The 17668-nt window shown below is 38.6% G+C and overlaps 1 protein-coding gene across 2 annotated transcripts in view; it reads right to left on the bottom strand.

Moving 5' to 3' along the window:
• The window catches only part of LOC127868755 (protein mono-ADP-ribosyltransferase PARP14-like), a 100988-nt gene that overhangs the window by 50910 nt on the left and 32410 nt on the right, over nucleotides 1–17668 (bottom strand). For both annotated transcript variants that reach the window (XM_052410784.1, XM_052410786.1), the window contains exons 5-9: nucleotides 15138–15315; nucleotides 14249–14493; nucleotides 12604–13467; nucleotides 11687–11953; nucleotides 10298–10395 (exon numbers count right to left, since the gene is read on the bottom strand). In XM_052410784.1, coding sequence (XP_052266744.1) covers nucleotides 10298–10395; nucleotides 11687–11953; nucleotides 12604–13467; nucleotides 14249–14493; nucleotides 15138–15315 — 1652 coding nt within the window. The remainder of the gene's footprint in view (nucleotides 1–10297; nucleotides 10396–11686; nucleotides 11954–12603; nucleotides 13468–14248; nucleotides 14494–15137; nucleotides 15316–17668) is intronic.

The following is a 17668-nucleotide window of genomic DNA, read 5'->3' as shown; positions in this document are numbered from 1 at the left end:
GAGGGCTATTTCTTTCTCAATCTGGATTTTTAGTTTAAGACTATGGACAAAACAATTAAAATTTGGTACTTGTTTTTTGTACTTCATGTTTAAAAAAAAATATTTCATCAATATAACCATAAAATTCACAATATTATTACCGTCTATTGATTTCAATGAGTTAATTCCGAAACTTACAATTAAGAAAGATAGTTTAACGTTTAGTTGCTGTTGTTCAAGACAAGATATTAATTGATTCCAAATAGGCTGGATGTGTTTGCACTCCCAAAAAAGATGTTCTATAGTTTCAATGTTTTCACTGCAGAAGTCACACAGATTTGAGTTAGATAATTTGCATTTAAAGAGATATTTATTTGTAGCTATAATTCTGTGATTTTGCTCATTATCAAACTTGACTGAGATCTTTCAGCAACTTTGATAAAGAATGCTTGAGAAATGTGAATGCTAGAGTGTTTACAAACCAAATGTGGACGGACGGACGGACAGCGGACAAAGACCAATCCTAAAACCTCACCTGAGCAATCAGGTGAGCTAAAAAGTGTGTTTCACCGATCTGAGCAATTTTTCAAATTGCCCGAGAAATCAATACAAGAGGGCCATGATGGCCCTGAATCGTTTACCTGACTCATTAAGATCAGATGAAAACTATGACCTCTATTGTCTACACAATGTTTTAATATCATAAATACGTTACCTGTTATCTCTAGCTTACCCCTTTCCAAGGGAGTTATTTCATCCGGAAAATATTCAAGCGCTGGGAATCGTCCACCTCTATAAGAATCCAAATCAGGTTAAACATAGTACAATGCAACCTAACAGGAAATCAAGAACCACAACTCATCTTTCCTTTCCGGATAAAACCATGTGCACGCCTATTTTAGGCTCAGGACTTATGTGTTCTTTTCACTGTGTTTTTGGCGGAGTTTAAAAGGATAAAGTTTATTTATCTTTTATTTGTATCATTCGGTTTATATTTCTATACTTTTTGTTGCAGTAATTGTCATATTTCTGCTTTTGCTGGGTTTCTTTGTTTGCATCGTCACTCATGTACATGACGTCATGAGCACGTGAACCACGAGGAATTCGTGCCTATTCCCCAATAAGTAATTGAGGTCAATTGGACAGCGTTCTTTGTGTTTACATTTTGTGGTTTAACTTTTTATTTGAATTTATAATCATTAATTTGTTTTTTTGTAGGTTCTTTCTGTTTCTTTTATTTCAGAATGAACTTACAGGATAGAGGTTCTTGTGGTCATATCAAAGCAAGGTGGGATTCCCACGATACTTGCTTGGCATGTACCGGGTGCACATTTAATAACAAATGTGCGGTTTGCGATTTGTGGGCTTACGACGTATGGACAAGAGCAGTTATCATCGTCGCGGCGCTCATAAGCGATCACGTCGTCACTCACGGAGACGGTATTCCAAAAAATCTCGATCACATCGCAGCCGATCCACATCTCGACAGCGCAGCCGATCCAGATCTCGACATTGCAGGAAACGAGGACGTCGGCAACGTTCACGTAGACAGCATCGGACTTACCATACGTATAGTCGTTCACCATCGTGTTCCGTTATGGAATCGCATGTTTCCATGCCAAATGTGTCGGTTCCAACGTTGACTGCCACACGTATTGCATCTTCAGGAGCTCATCTCACTACTACGGCGTCAGTGTCAACACCACGAGTATCATCTACAGTATCTAGTCGTGTACTCCCTACAGCTACCCTGTCGAATCCTGATACACTATGGATACAGAATTCAGCGGGACATTTTGTACCGGTCAATGCTGATAATTTACCTTCTTCCGGTTTACATTATCAGTTTACTGACGTCGGGGATGATCATTCGCTGTTACCAGACAATTACAATCCGGTACAAGATATTCTCACTTCTGTTCCTGCTGATTCTATACAAACCGCTGGTGTTGTAGAGAGTGAGGCTGATTCAGATGCAGAATCTAATGTTGAGACGGATCAATATTTAGCTCCGATTGGTCAGATCTATGAACTGATGTTTCGTACTCTTGGTGAAGATTACTGTCCAAGACCTGCTGAACTGTCTTCAAATGCGACGATTTCTGTGACAGAACAACTTTTTCGTACATTTGATCCCAACAGGGTTATTAAGTCGACGGCTCGTCCTGACCCACGACTTCCCATTGGTTCTACTGTTCTATCTGTTCTTCAATCATTGGAATCAGCTAATAAGACTATTCCAAAACGAGGAGAAACATGGAAAATTCCTAAGGAACTAGCTGATCCAAAACACCAGGAAGGTAGTAAAAGTTACAAACCTCCTGTACCACATGCAACATCTGGGTTGGATTTTTCAAAACTTCCGGTTCCAGATCCGGACATAAGCAAGCTATCTCTTGTAATGCCAAGTGGTTCCAATTCAGTTTCTGTTCCATTTTCAATGTTGGAAACTTGGGAAATGAGGGAACGTAGATCATTAGGTTTGACTAACCAAATTGACTTCATGCTAGCGACAATTTTACAAATGGTGTGTGATTGGTCGGAATCTGTTCCGGAGGAACTCCGTGATTTGTTAATTCATCTCTCACGGACCACACTGGCCTTATCTCACACTTCTGCTTCTTCAATGTCCGAGATGCTAAGGATTCGTAGAGATCTTATCCTTACTTCTTTACCTAAAGATTTTCTGTTGGAACCTGGTATGAACTCGCTCAGAACAGCTCCTCTCACATCAGGGTTTCTTTTTGGTGGAAGGATACAAGAAGCAATCACAGCTGACAAGGATGACCAACTTCATGCTTCTTTAGCTAGAAACAACTCTGGACAACGCCAAGGGGTCTTTAAGCATCCTGCTTCTAGGCCACCAGCAGTTCCAGCATTCAAGACGGCTAAGAGAAATAACCTTTTCTCTAAAAAGCCTTCTTTTAATCCACGGTCAGGTCCTAATAGGCAGTCTTCCTATAACAGACCTTCTTTGTCACACAAGTCTTCTAATAAAGATTCTGGGAAAAAGGGCAAACCCAAGCCGGGACAGAGGAATTTCAAACCTTCTACCGGCAGGGGCGCACCTCCTGCTTATCAGCCCTAGGTCCCTTCCCTTTCTACCGCCACAACCTCCGATGCCAGAAATACCAGTCGGGGCCAGACTTTTCCACTTCTCAAATCGATGGCTTCAAATTACTTCAGACGCATGGGTTCATTCTCTTGTGACAAAAGGCCTGACTTTTCAATTCGAAAAAAGGCCTCCACTTTCTCGCGTCCCTATAGAGCTGGTATCTCGGCATCCACATATTCCAGAGTCCATTCTCGGGCTCTTGGAAAAACAGGCGGTAGAAAGGGTTCAAGATCCTTATTCTCCAGGATTTTACAGTCGTCTTTTTCTTGTTCAAAAGAAAAATGGTTCCTGGAGACCAGTAATAGATTTAAAAGTGTTCAACATGTATCTCCTCAAACCAACTTTCAAAATGGAGACTCCTTCTTTCATACGGGAATCCATCAAACCCCTGCACTGGGGGGTGTCTTTGGATCTGGAAGATGCTTACTTCCATGTTCCTATACATCCCAACTACCGAAAGTACTTGCGATTCGCCTTTCAAGGCCAAGTCTACCAGTTCCGGTCTATGCCTTTCGGGTTGGCGACAGCCCCACGAGTTTTTACCAAACTAATGTCGGCAGTCGGATCACACCTCAGAGTTCACGAGATTATTCTTCTTCAGTATTTCGACGACTGGCTCTTACACCAGCTCGATCGTCAATTGCTTCTGTACAACCTAGAATTCTCTTGGAAGGAGCTCCTCTCGTTAGGGCTCCTTCTCAATGCAGACAAATCAGACCTCATTCCTTCACAGGACTTTACGTTTGTGGGAATGAATTTCTTGACCCACATCAATCGGGTCAGAGTGTCTATTCAACGTATATCAGACCTTCTGATGAAGGTCAACTGGGTTTTGTCCCAATCTCATATAACAGCTCAAGAATTCCTCTCTCTCAACGGTATCCTGAGCTCAGTAGCAGACTTTGTGCAGTTGGGACGTCTCTTCCTACGTCCTCTTCAGCACTATCTCTCAGCTTGTTGGAAATGGTCTCCAGGCAATCTATTAACACAGATTCCAATCCTTCCCTCCTTAAGGTCTCATCTTCAGTGGTGGCTAGACGAGGAGACTCTGTTGGCAGGAGTACCCCTTCTTCCCCCGCAACCGTCATTATATCTAATAACGGATGCGAGCAAGGAAGGGTGGGGTGCTCACCTGGAACCTCTCAGTCTGATAATTTCAGGGTTGTGGTCTCATCAGGAATCTCACCTTCATATCAACAATCTAGAAATGCGAGCAGTATTTCTAGCTGTATCTCATTTCCAATCACATCTTCGAGACTCTTGTGTGATGGTGTCAACAGACAACACATCTGTGGTGGCTTACATCCAGGCACAGGGGGGAACACATTCTCAATCCCTGTATCTGGAAACCAGAAAATTACTTGTTCTTTGCAAAACACTCAACATTCATCTGCTGGCAAAATATATACCAGGTCGCCTCAACGCCCTGGCGGATGGTTTGTCTCGCAAACACCAGTTACTTCCATCGGAGTGGACACTTCATCAAGAAGTGACCAACCAGATCTTTTTCAAGTTCGGTTATCCCCTGGTCGATCTATTTGCAACCAGACACAATCACAGACTTCCTCTGTATGTGAGTCCAGTTTACGATCCAGCAGCGTGGGCAATCGACGCGCTTTCGTTCGCATGGGACCAACTGGACGCTTACGCCTATCCCCCACCCATTCTAATTCCCCAAATATTGGGAAAAATCAGGGTGAGCTCTTGCAGGATACTCCTGATTGCCCCTTGGTGGCCCAGAAGATCTTGGTTCAACGATCTTCTCAGTCTCCTGTACGATTATCCCAGGAATCTTCCTCACAGGTCAGATCTTCTGTCTCAAAGCGGCAGACTACATGCGGACCCAAAAATGTTCCACTTACACGTCTGGCCGTTATCAGGCAATCTTTGCAGAAGAAATGTTTTTCTGTCAGGGCTTCAACCCTCGTTGCTTCGGCAAGGAGAAAATCCACCAGAGCAGTCTATGATGCTCGTTGGAAACTCTTCTCCAATTGGTGTTTTCGAGGGAAAATTAATCCCCTCAATCCCTCTGCTAGACGAATAGCGGATTTTCTCATTTATCTTTTTGATGATAAGAAACTTTCTCTTAGTTCCATCAAAGGATACAGATCTATGATTTCGCATACATTGGCTTTCACTAAGTCTTCACAAGTCTGTGCTGATCCAGCTATTTCAGAACTTGTTCGAGCTATGGAACTTAGTCGTCCTGTATCTCGTACACTTGCTCCTAAATGGGATTTAGCTTGTGTGCTTGGTTCCCTTATTAAGGCTCCCTATGAACCTCTTGATCAGGCTTCATTACAATTCCTAACATGGAAGACCGTTTTCCTTCTTACTATGGCTTCAGCCAAACGGAGAAGTGAAATTCATGCTCTTTCTATCGAGGATAGTCATCTTCGTTTTGACTCTTCTGATGGTTCTGTTACATTGTTGTGTCAGTCAGGATTCCTTGCTAAAAATCAACTCCCCTCTATGGCTTCCAAACCCTTCAAAGTTCCAAGTCTATCTAGAACTTGTGGACATGAAGATGATGATAGACTCCTTTGCCCGGTCAGGGCTTTGAAGTTCTACCTTAAAAAGGTAAAGTCTATTCGAGGTTCTCGCAAGAGACTTTTCATTCCATTAAAAGGGGGGGGGCGATGTGTCTGCGGCTTCTATTTCTCGTTGGATAGCCTCGACTATAAGGAAAGCTTATTCTTCTCTTTCATCGAGGGATTTATCCCTGTTTAAGATAAGACCGCATGAATTAAGAGCTCTTTCGGCTTCGTGGGCTTATATTAATCAGACCCCACTATCTGAAGTGCTTCAAGCTGCTTTCTGGAGGAATCCGACCACCTTCTCCTCTTTTTATCTTCGTTCTCTTGAGTGCCAACAAGACAATTTGTATAAGTTGGGTCCTCTTGTAGTGGCTCAAACTGTAGTTTCTTCTATGGCGTAAGTACACTGGTGCCATCCGAGAATTAAGTACTATACTGTACTAACAAAGATTATAAGAGGACTTGATTCTACTATCTCTGGCTGTAAACCCTCTATATGGGTTTTGCTGTGATGGGAAAAAATATGCGAACCTTCCCGCCGCAGCTGCAAAATCAGCTAGAGATAACAGGTAACGTATTTATGATATTAAAACAAATTTTCTTAAGTAAAATTCATTTTAATTATTAAATACTTACCTGTTATCGGTAAGTCCCACCTCCCACCCCGCTCATCGCCTTTTTATGTTTGCGTAAAGGAAAGATGAGTTGTGGTTCTTGATTTCCTGTTAGGTTGCATTGTACTATGTTTAACCTGATTTGGATTCTTATAGAGGTGGACGATTCCCAGCGCTTGAATATTTTCCGGATGAAATAACTCCCTTGGAAAGGGGTAAGCTAGAGATAACAGGTAAGTATTTAATAATTAAAATGAATTTTACTTAAGAAAATTTGTTTTTCTATGATTTGACCTAGTGACCTAGTTCCTGACTCTAGATGACCCAAATACAATCCCAATCCAGATTTCATCAAGATAAACATTCTGACCACAGTTCATAAATATTGGATGAAAACTGTGACCTCTATTGTCAACACAAGGTTTTTCTATTTATTTGACCTAGATTTTTACCCCAGATGACCCAAATACAATCCCACCCAGATTTCATCAAGAATTCTGACCAAATTTCATAAAGGTTGGATAAAAACTGATCTCTAATGTCTACACAAGGTTTTTCTATTATTTGACCTAGTGACCTAGTTTTTGACCCCAGATGACCCAAATAAAATCCCAACCCAGATTTCATCAAGATAAACATTCTGACCAAATTTCATAAAGATTGGATGAAAACTGTGACCTCTATTGTCTACAGAAGGTTGTTCTATTATTTGACCTAGTGACCTTGTTTTTGACCCCAGATGACCCAAATACAATCCCAAACCGGATTTCATCAAGATAAACATTTTGACCAAATTTCATCAAGATTGGATGCACGCAGGCACGCACAACGGACGCCGGACATCACATGATCACATAAGCTCACCGTGTCACTTCATGACAGGTGACCTAAAAATATATGTCGGAGATAAACATGAACAGTTGTGGTTAAAATCCCATAGAAACAAGGGCTGTTGGTAAAACATGCATGCCCCCCTATATGGGCTATAAGTTGTAGTAGCAGCCATTGTGTGAATACGTTTTTTGTCACTGTGAATGGTGGTGGTGGTGGTGTAGTAGTAGTAGTAGTAGTAGTAGTAGTAGTAGTAGTAGTAGTAGTAGTAGTAGTAGTAGTAGTAGTAGTAGTATAGTAGAAGTCGTAGTAGTAGTAGTAGTAGTAGTAGTAAGTAGTAGTAGTAGTAGTAGTAGTAGTAGTAGTAGTCGTAGTAGTAGTAGTAGTAGTAGTAGTGGTAGTAGTAGTAGTGGTAAAAGTAGTAGTAGTAGTGGCAGTAGTAGTAGACGTAGTAATAGTAGACGTGGTGTGGTGGTGGTGGTGGTAGTAGTAGTGTACTAGTAGTAGTAGTAGAAGTAGTAGTAGTAGTAGTAGTAGTAGTGTAGTAGTAGTAGTCGTAGTAGTAGTAGTAGTAGTAGTAGTAGAAGTAGTAGTAGTAGTAGAGTAGAAGAAGTAGTAGTATTAGTAGTAGAAGTAGTAGTAGTAGTAGTAGTAGTAGTAGTAGTAGTAGTAGTAGTAGTAGTAGCAGTAGCAGTAGCAGTAGCCGAAGCAGTAGCACGCATTACAAGACCAATACTTAAGAATGATCAATGAGAAAAGGTAACCTAGCACTGGCAGTAAATATGGGGCTCATTTACAGGTCAGATTTGGAATCTCTGCTGTAAAATGAGATTTTGAATGAATTAAAGGGAGGCAAATCTGTAATAAAAAGAACATGCATAAACCGTAGTTGTTTCCCTTGTTTGAACCATGCTAAATCCTTACAAGTTTGGAAAGAATTGGATGAAAAATTTGGACTTTATTGCATAAACACCATTTTCTCAATTCAAGGGGAGGTAATTCTGTACTTCATGGACCAATAATGCTCATTTTTTGTAGGGTTCGTGTCCTCATTGATATAAAGACACTGTGCAAATTTGGAAAGGATCGGACAAAAAATGTGGAAGATTTTTGAAAGTTTTCACAAAATAAGCAAAAACAAATAAACATGCAAAGTTCAACGAGCTCCTGCGGCCATGTTTTTTGACGAATCAAATTTCTTTGAACAACTTTTTCAGGGTAGCCTTCAAAGGTCATCCCTGTGAAATATTTTGAAAATCTGATGAGCGGTTTCTGACAAGAAGATTTTACCATATATGGTCATGGCGGCCATCTTGGTTATGTGATCTTTTTTTTTTTAACAATTCTTTTGTCCCAGGGATGCTCCGCATGAAATTTAGTTGAAATTGGCTCAATGGTTTAGTAGAGAAAGATGTTTACAAATTGTTTACAGACAGACGGACGGACGGACGCCGGACGCCGAGTGATCACAATAGCTCACCCCGAGCTATCGCTCAGGTGAGCTAAAAACCAATGTATTGACTTAGTTTCACGATGATTAGGCAAAAAATGTGACTTCTATAGTGTTCGATCACAAGGTTTCTCTTGAGTCACATAAGGAAAACTGCCCCCCCCCCCTGGCGGCCATGTTTTTTTACCGATCCGGACTATTTGCGAACTCATATGAGATATATATAAAACCAATCTTTTCACCAAGTTTCATGATGATTGGGCAAATAATGTGACTTCTAGAGTGTTCACAAGCTTTTTTTACTATATAAATATAAGAAAACTGCCCCCCCCCCCCCTCCCCTGCAGCCATGTTATTCAACTGACCGGAACCATTTTCGAACTCAGCTCTTGTATCAAGGAAACAAATGTTCTGACCAAATGTCATGAAAATTGGGCCAAAAATGTGACTTCTAGAGTGTTCACATGTTTTCACTATATACATATAGAGAAAAATGCCCTGCCCACTGGCGTCAATGTTTTTTTACCAATCTGGACCATTTTCAATCTCATCAGAGATATCAATAAAAACAATGTTTTGACCAACTTTCATGATGATTGGGCAAAAATTGTGACTTCTAGAGTGTTTACAAGGTTTTTCTATAGCAAAATACGGAAAACTGCCCAGCACACTGGTGGCCATGTTTTTTAACAGACCGGAATCACTTTTGAACTCAACCAACATATCATTAAGGCAAACATTTTGACCAAATTTCATGAAACTTGGGCCAAAAATGTGACTTCTAGAGTGTTCACGTTTTCACTATATACATATAGAGAAAAATGCCCCGCCCACTGGCGGCCATGTTTTTTCACCGATCTGGACCATTTTCGAACTCATCCGAGATATCAATAAAACCAATCTTTTGACCAACTTTCATGATGATTGGGCAAAAATTGTGACTTCTAGAGTGTTTACAAGGTTTCTCTATAGCCAAATAAGGAAAACTGCCAACGGACCGGAACCACTTTTGAACTCAACCAACATATCATTAAGGCAAACATTTACAAAGTTACATGAAGATTGGGCATGAAATGTGACTTCTACAGTGTTTACAAGGTTTTTCTTTTTTTTTGACCTAGTGACCTAGTTTTTGACCCAGCATGACCCAGTTTCGAACTCGATCGAGATATCATTGGGACAAATCTTCTGACCAAGTTTCATGAAGATCGGACAATAAATGTGGCCTCAAGAGTGTTTACGAACAAATGTGGACGGACGGACGATGGACAAAGACCGGTCACAAAAGCTCATCTGAGGTGAGCTAAAAATGCTTTACAGACTAACTTTTGCCAATTAATGAGCACTTTCACTGTCACAGTAATGCAAATTTTAATATACAATCTTTTTTAATGTAAAGTCTTTGTCTTCTTTATTTTTTTTCAGTACAACAGAATGTATAAAAACATGTCAGTCTACTGAAATCATTAAATACATACAACAGCTCATAATATTCCAGTTACTGTGCAATACATATGAGTTGCGTCATAGGAAATGGACAGAAATCCAAAGTTGTGTTTCTATACAAAATTTTCTTGTTAAGGCATGTGTCCATAAAATCAATAAAGATATTATAAAGTTATGGTATTTTTTTCATAAAAATAGTAGTAAAAATGGTAGTTACATTTTTACCAAGTTGTTTCAAAATCAATAAATATATTATGTTATTAGTTATGGAAGAGACAGAAATGTTCAGATCGTTGAAGTCCAAAAACATATCAATGATATTAACCTTGATATTGGAAACCTCTGCCTGGATCAGATGGATTTTAATTTTAAGTTTCCGAGTTTGGAAAACCTTTGATCCATGAGTACCAGCAGTCTCGTCTCCTGAAAAAACAGACACTTATATGGCCTGGTTATGTTGATTGCATCATATTTAGAAGGATTTTTTCAAGCATGATTAGACCTCATTAACCTGTATTTTGCAAACTTTAATTTTCATCAATTTATTTATAAAATCATAGGCCCAAACAATGTTCATTTCAAGTTACATGTTGCACAACATATATGGGTTGGTAAGTAGGGTTTTTTGGTTTTGTTTTAGATCTTTGTTTTTTTTTGGCTGTGTTAATCAATATTTGCCTCTTTATAATTCATAAGTCTAAATCTATATAAATGCTTATATGTTCCCCTAATTTGATACTTTAACTTTTTGACTTCTCATATAATTCCTTTGTTCTAGCTTTCGTTTGTTTATTTGGTCGGATTTTGGTGCATCACTATCTTTATTATCTTTACAATTATTCGTTCCTAAAAAGTTACGATTGTCGGATTTATTTTGACGACGACATTATAATACCGGAATATAAACAGTGTCCCGATAAACATTACCCCACGCGCACTGCAGACTGGTTACAGTTCCAGCATAAAGCGCAGCATTTCTACCGTTATTTAACGACCGCACAGTCAATTAACATAACAACCAGACTAGCACCTGTTACATAATCAAAGCACTGGCTGATCTAGTTATGCGGTCGCCCAGTCGGGCGAGTATTTTGGAGATTCCATTCGCCCGAGGCTAAAATACGGTTGCCAAAGCGAGCAGGGGACCGTTAACTTATATTACACCCCTGCAGCCTTCCCTGCACAAGGTATTGTAATTTGTTTTGACCATGAGATCCATTTTATGAATCACAGCTTTTTTTAAAGCCTGACGAAATATTACTTTGCTAGTCAAAAATGTGAAAATGAAACAGGGAAAACTATATCAGAGAATACACATCAGTTGCAGACATACGAAAGTACAGTTTGTTCATATCCACTCCAATTTGGTATCATAAAAATTGAAAAGAAGTTGCCTTTGTTTCATTGGTATTAGCACCATGCAATGCGCGAACTTCTTTTGAAACTTTTAATAATAGAACATAGAAACAAGATAAAACACCATTAAACAACATACCTGTATACTGAGTAATTTATCATTTAAAAACCTAGTGAGGGCTATAATTAACAAAGAGGCTAATACTGGTAGATATTGCTCCCCTTTCTCTTTATACTTGGAATTTTTTGCAAAAAAATCATACAAATTATGAAAACAAGTGCTGTTGAAATACACATCAAAATTCAGTAATTTTAATATATAAACAGAATTTAAAGTAACTAAGTGTAAATTTTTTACCACATATTATTTCTGGCTCCACAATCTCATATGTGCTCCTAAGAAAGGTGTCCGTGTTCTCCAGCTCTTGTGGCAACTTGATGACACACCTGTGAGACTTCTCCAACGTAGTGATTGTTCCAGACAGCTTAGCCGTGCGCAATACTGAGCACACACCCAATTTCTTCAAGGTGTGTTTTTTACAAGTGATGGTCTTCAGTTTTTCATCAAATTTCTGTTTTGCAGATATGAGGTTGTCTGCCAGACCAGTCAGTTTAATGCCATGCACTGTAAAATAGAACTGCATTAACAAAATTATGAATCATGCAATTCCTTTCAAATTTTAAGAAAATTCAAGCAATAGTAGACCGAGCTTAATCTTAATATCTATGATCTTCAATGTAAAAGAATTTTAATTAAAATTCATCTATCATTCCTTTGAACACAATTGTCATTTAAATAAGATTGTAAAAAAAAACAATAACACTGGATTGAATGTACAAGTTCACTTTTTCTTAATAAAAGTAAAATCCTATTAAAAGATAAATAATCTAAGGTAAATTGCATAAGCATCATATGAAATTTAAACAAGAGATGTGTTTGACAGAAACACAATGCGCCCTATTGCGCCGCTTTGAAGCACTATATTTGCCCTTTGACCTTGAAGGATGACCTTGACCTTTCACCACTCAAAATGTGCCGCTCCATGAGATACACATGCATGCCAAATATCAAGTTGCTATCTTCAATATTCAAAATTTTTTTTTTATCAAACTTTAACGAAGGTTAAAGTTTTGGGGCACACACATACAATGACAGACAGACAGGCCAAAAACAATATGCCCCCAATCATTCGATCTGGGGGCATACAAATCGTTTGATATGAGTATTTTTAGTATATTTTTAATGAACGAATTTCATATAGGAAAAGCATCAACCTGTCTTTTGAAGAACTGCACCAATATCCTCGAATTCTTTGAAGTCTTCTGCAGTCCAGCATCTGTAAATAAAGTCCATTTTTGCTGATTCACATGGAACAGTCACTGTTTTCTCTGCCTTAGAGTTGAGGAAATCTTCTATCTGTTTCACAACACTAGGAACTGCATCCTCCAATCCAACAACAGTTACTTCATGATCATTTTTGGTGAAAAAATCCACTTTTTCCTGTTGCCGACTTAACAGATCAGCTTGAAATACACTCCATACCTCTGATTGTAACAACTCCTTCGATGCAGGGTCCACTGGAACATCCGTTTCCAAAACAGTAACATAGACCGTGTCTTTGATAGCATCAGCTTTAACTCCTTCAGGAACAAACACAATAATTTCTTTGCCATTTACTGTCCAAGTGCCATTCAGTTTCTGCTGCTCAAGTTTTTTGTTAATACTTTCTTTCACGGAATCATGTTTCAAAAACTGCACCCATTCTCTTGATCTAGAATGCTTGAAGGTAGTAGGTTCAATTTTATCACATTCGCTGTACATTTCGATGAAAGCTTTTTGTATATCATCTGGATCACCATCCACTGTCACCTCATTACCTTTCACGTTAATGTCGAGATCAGCAAATTTTTTGCAAATGGCTGCAAATGTTCCCTGATAATGGAGCACTTTCATGTACTCCTCGGTTTTCACTTTTCGCATCTCAGTTTTTCGTCTCATTGCTCGAGATAGCGATTCAATTTGTTCCTCTATAATTTTTTGAGCACTTCGTACATTATCTTTCTTCTTGAAGCCAACAAGCTTGAGAGATTTTCTGTCCCTGTTTGGTTTTATCAGCATGTCTTTAAGCTCCTGTCTCCCTTTAAAACACAGTTAGCAATATATAACAAGACTATTGCCAAGCAATATATGTCTCAATATATGAGAATGTCCAAATCCCTCCTTATTCCTTATATTAACAGACGATGCAGACTGAATACATAAGATTAGTATTACAATGAAGCCCAGTAAAATTTACCAATATGAAGTCTAGTATTATAAGTTACAGCTTCGCTCGCGTATGGTATGAAAAACTGAGGGTGTATATCCCATACACCGCCAGTTACTAACAGAGTAACGCTTATATCTCAACCGACTACTTGATTACTCGGGTAGTATGGAAATTAGTCGGAGTGTATGGAATATACTCCATGGGCACGTGACCGCTCTCAGCCAATTGGATAAGGTAATTTTTGTAGGAGGTGAGATATAGGTTGATTTCTTACAACCTTATCAAGAATTGATGTAATACTGCAATAACTTCCCGCAAAATGGAGCAAAGGTTTAATAAATTTAGCTTTGTATAGAGTGAAAATTTAAAACAGCAATCAGATGAAAATATTTCAATTTAGTGCATTTTATGCCAAAAACAACTTTAATTTAGTTTGCAAGAAGAAATAAGCTGGCTTTAGTATAGTTGTTCAATGTAACAAGAAGCACAGTTCATTCAATGATCATATTTACAGCGTCAAAATAAAACCCGATGGAAAAGTTTTATGTCAGAATTGCTGGGACAAAGCAATGTCAAACATTACAATAACTTCATCATGACTCTGGCTTTCAAACCCTTACTTAACGTACATATTCTCTACAACCACCAACCTGAATTCAAGAAGTCGCACATTTTATCCCACACATTCTCCGGCACCCGTATGTCTGTCTGGTCAATATTCTCGGCAAGGAATGTGGCAACAGCCTCCTGAATGCCAGTCTCCCAGCAACGAACCAGCTGGCGATACTTGGGCATCTTCTGGTGAAGAACGCATGTGACCGTGACGTGATCCTTCGAGAATGAGATATCAGCATGCTTGTCGCGCAGCCGTGATGCAAACTGTGGCTGACTATAACTGTTAAATACAGAAATTTACTAAGTTTGTTTGTGTTGATCTTTTACTATTTAAACAGTATTTTAATCATATGGCAAACAGTTACCTCCTCAGATTTTACAAGGGCACCTACTTATTCCAAAATCTGACAAATGCACTACTTGAATGAGAGGTTGGGGGAGAATGGATGTAGAAATATCTGCTGCAAGTGGTCAAGCTAGGATACAAGCAGTCCAGCGCTCTAACAACTAGGCTTGCTGGCCTATTGAAGTCATTACAATACCAAGTTTCAAATAACTTCATGTCCAATTCAGTGAGAGAGTTTAGCACAAAAAAACTGCCTAATATGCTTTACATTTCAGTTACAGATACAAAAGTTTCTTGCTTTATTCTAACCTAACCTAAATTCAGCAAGAATACAAATGTTAAGATGTAATGGTAAACCATAAAATGTACAAAGCAAACAACATATTGATGCAACAAAAACTTGAAGAAAACATAGTCATCAACCTAACATGTTAATATTATATTTCTGTAAATATGCTTTCTATTGTAACATATTAATTTAACTGATAAAGCAAATGTATTTTATTTTATCTTTTTACAGCCACATAATTTGATTAAAAATTTATTACTGAGTGAACTGTTTCTTAGAGACTACTTACGCTTTGACAAACTCCAGTTGATCTGGTAGTATCTGTATGTTGACAGGTTTGGGTATGGGCACGACATGCAGGTTTGTGTCCCATATGGCCCCTGCAGCACACTGGTAGTAGGGGGACACACGCAGCACGACACCATCCACCTTGTGGCCACCCTGATGAGAGCAGATATGCTGGACAGCTGAAATACGTATACAGTAGAACTGCGATAACTCGAGGAAGCACAGGACCGACATCGATGCTCGAGTAATCGCAGGTTTCGAGTAATCCATGGTATTATTTGTTTTCACTGTCTCGGTTGATAATGCTAACTTCTTACCACAAATGCTTTATTTACATTTAAGACGGTGCTAGAGAAAGAAAGGCTTTGTAAAAATCGCTTAAGGTTGCAGTATAATAAACAAAACAATTAAGATGATCGTTAATTGATTCAAGTATTTCAACATACACACAAAACATAAATATAATCAGAAAAACCTCATCAATATTCACTGTACATTATTTTTAAAAAGCACACGCGCATGAAAAAAAAAACACAATGAAAACAATATAATCACTACACACTTTGCATTTTATGTACATTAGTCAGACTTGTGTTGCGCAAAGTCAATGATTGAAGATTGTTGCAACCCATTAGCTTCCCAGAACTGATGGCGGAAGACGTTTCGCGATAATTATCGATTGCTGGTACTTATTAAATTATCATTAAAACTGTGTAGCTTTGATCTGCTTCTCAAAGGATGACAATTTGCAGTGTTTCTCAAACTGCAACTAACTTCACACCTAATCGAGCGTCGTTTGTCTGCTTGATTGCGCTGTTTTCACAACTCGAATATTTTTAGCACCGACCAGGCGAGAAAGCGTCCTCGAATAATTGCCAGTTAATTAGGTGAGAAATGCCTTTCAGGGACCGGCACACGACCTCGAGTTATCAAAAATCGCATGTTTGAGTTATCGCGGGTATTTTTATATAGAAACTAAAGGAAAATGCTAGGGACTTTCTTTAATGCTCGAGTAATCGCCAGTTTACGAGAAATCACCAGCTCAAGTTATTGCAATTCTACTGTAGCACAGTTTTAAACATAACAGCCATGTCAGCCACATGATGTAAGCATAACTTCAGACCAGCCTGCTCAGTCAAGCAGTCTTGCCAGAAGTTACCCTGTCTGCTATAAAGTTACGCAGAGTTTTGTGGTCTTATAAGAGGACACAGGCCGCATATGGCATAGGATCCATTTTTACATGACAAAGCACCTACTAAAAACAGAAGAACAATATGTAATCTCTTAAGTTCTCACAAGAGGCTAAGCCACATCAAGTAAGAAGCCCCCATTCTTATATTTTGGACCCTCACAACACCACCTCTCAACATTCTGGACTCTCACAACACCACCTCTAACATTTTGTACTCTCACTTACAAACCAAACTTCAGTAACCCCCACTTTTACTCACAATTACAACACCCACTCTTGCATTTGTACTCTCAATTATAACGCCCACTGTTATATTTGTACTCCCAATTACAATGCCCAATGTTACATTTGTACTCTCAATTACAATGCCCACTGTATCATTTGTACTCTCAATTACAATGCCCAATGTTACATTTGTACTCTCAATTACAATGCCCAATTTTACATTTGTACTCTCAATTACAATGCCCACTGTTACATTATTTTGTACTCTCAATTACAATGCCCAATGTTACATTTGTACTCTCAATTACAATGCACAATGTTACATTAATTTGTACTCTCAACTACAGTGATCAATGATACATTTGTACTCTCAATTACAATGCCCAATGTTACATTTGTACTCTCAATTACAATGCCCAATGTTACATTTGTACTCTCAATTACTATGATCAATGTTACATTTGTACTCTCAATTACTATGATCAATGTTACATTTGTACTCTCAATTACAACACCCACTCTTACATTTGTACTCTCAATTACAATGCCCAATGTTACATTTGTACTCTCAATTACAATGCCCAATGTTACATTTGTACTCTCAATTACAATGCCCAATGTTACATTTGTACTCTCAATTACAATGCCCAATGTTACATTTGTACTCTCAATTACAATGCCCAATGTTACATTTGTACTCTTAATTACTATGATCAATGTTACATTTGTACTCTCAATTACAACACCCACTCTTACATTTGTACTCTCACTTACTGCCCCAAATCTTACATTTTGGATTCAGAGTTTCACCTCCCACCTCCCATTTTGGACCTTCACTTACGACCCCCATTCTTCCATTTGTAACTCTGACTTACAACTCCACTCTTCTATTTTGGACCCTAACTTCCACCTTTAACATTTTGAATTCTCAATTACAAGCACTGCATCTTACATTGTGGATTCTCACCTTCAACTCCCATCTCTTACATTTTGGACCCTCAATTACACATTTTGGACCCTCAATTACAATCACCACTTTTACATTTTTTCTCTCACTTACTTCCCACACTATAACATTATGGAATCTCACTTTCAACATCCAGCTTTTACATTTT

The sequence above is a fragment of the Dreissena polymorpha genome, chromosome 2 (assembly GCF_020536995.1).
Source record: "Dreissena polymorpha isolate Duluth1 chromosome 2, UMN_Dpol_1.0, whole genome shotgun sequence".
Classification (NCBI taxonomy): domain Eukaryota; kingdom Metazoa; phylum Mollusca; class Bivalvia; order Myida; family Dreissenidae; genus Dreissena; species Dreissena polymorpha.
Note: the sequence above shows the minus strand (reverse complement) of the source record. Positions and strands in the feature narration are given on the sequence as shown.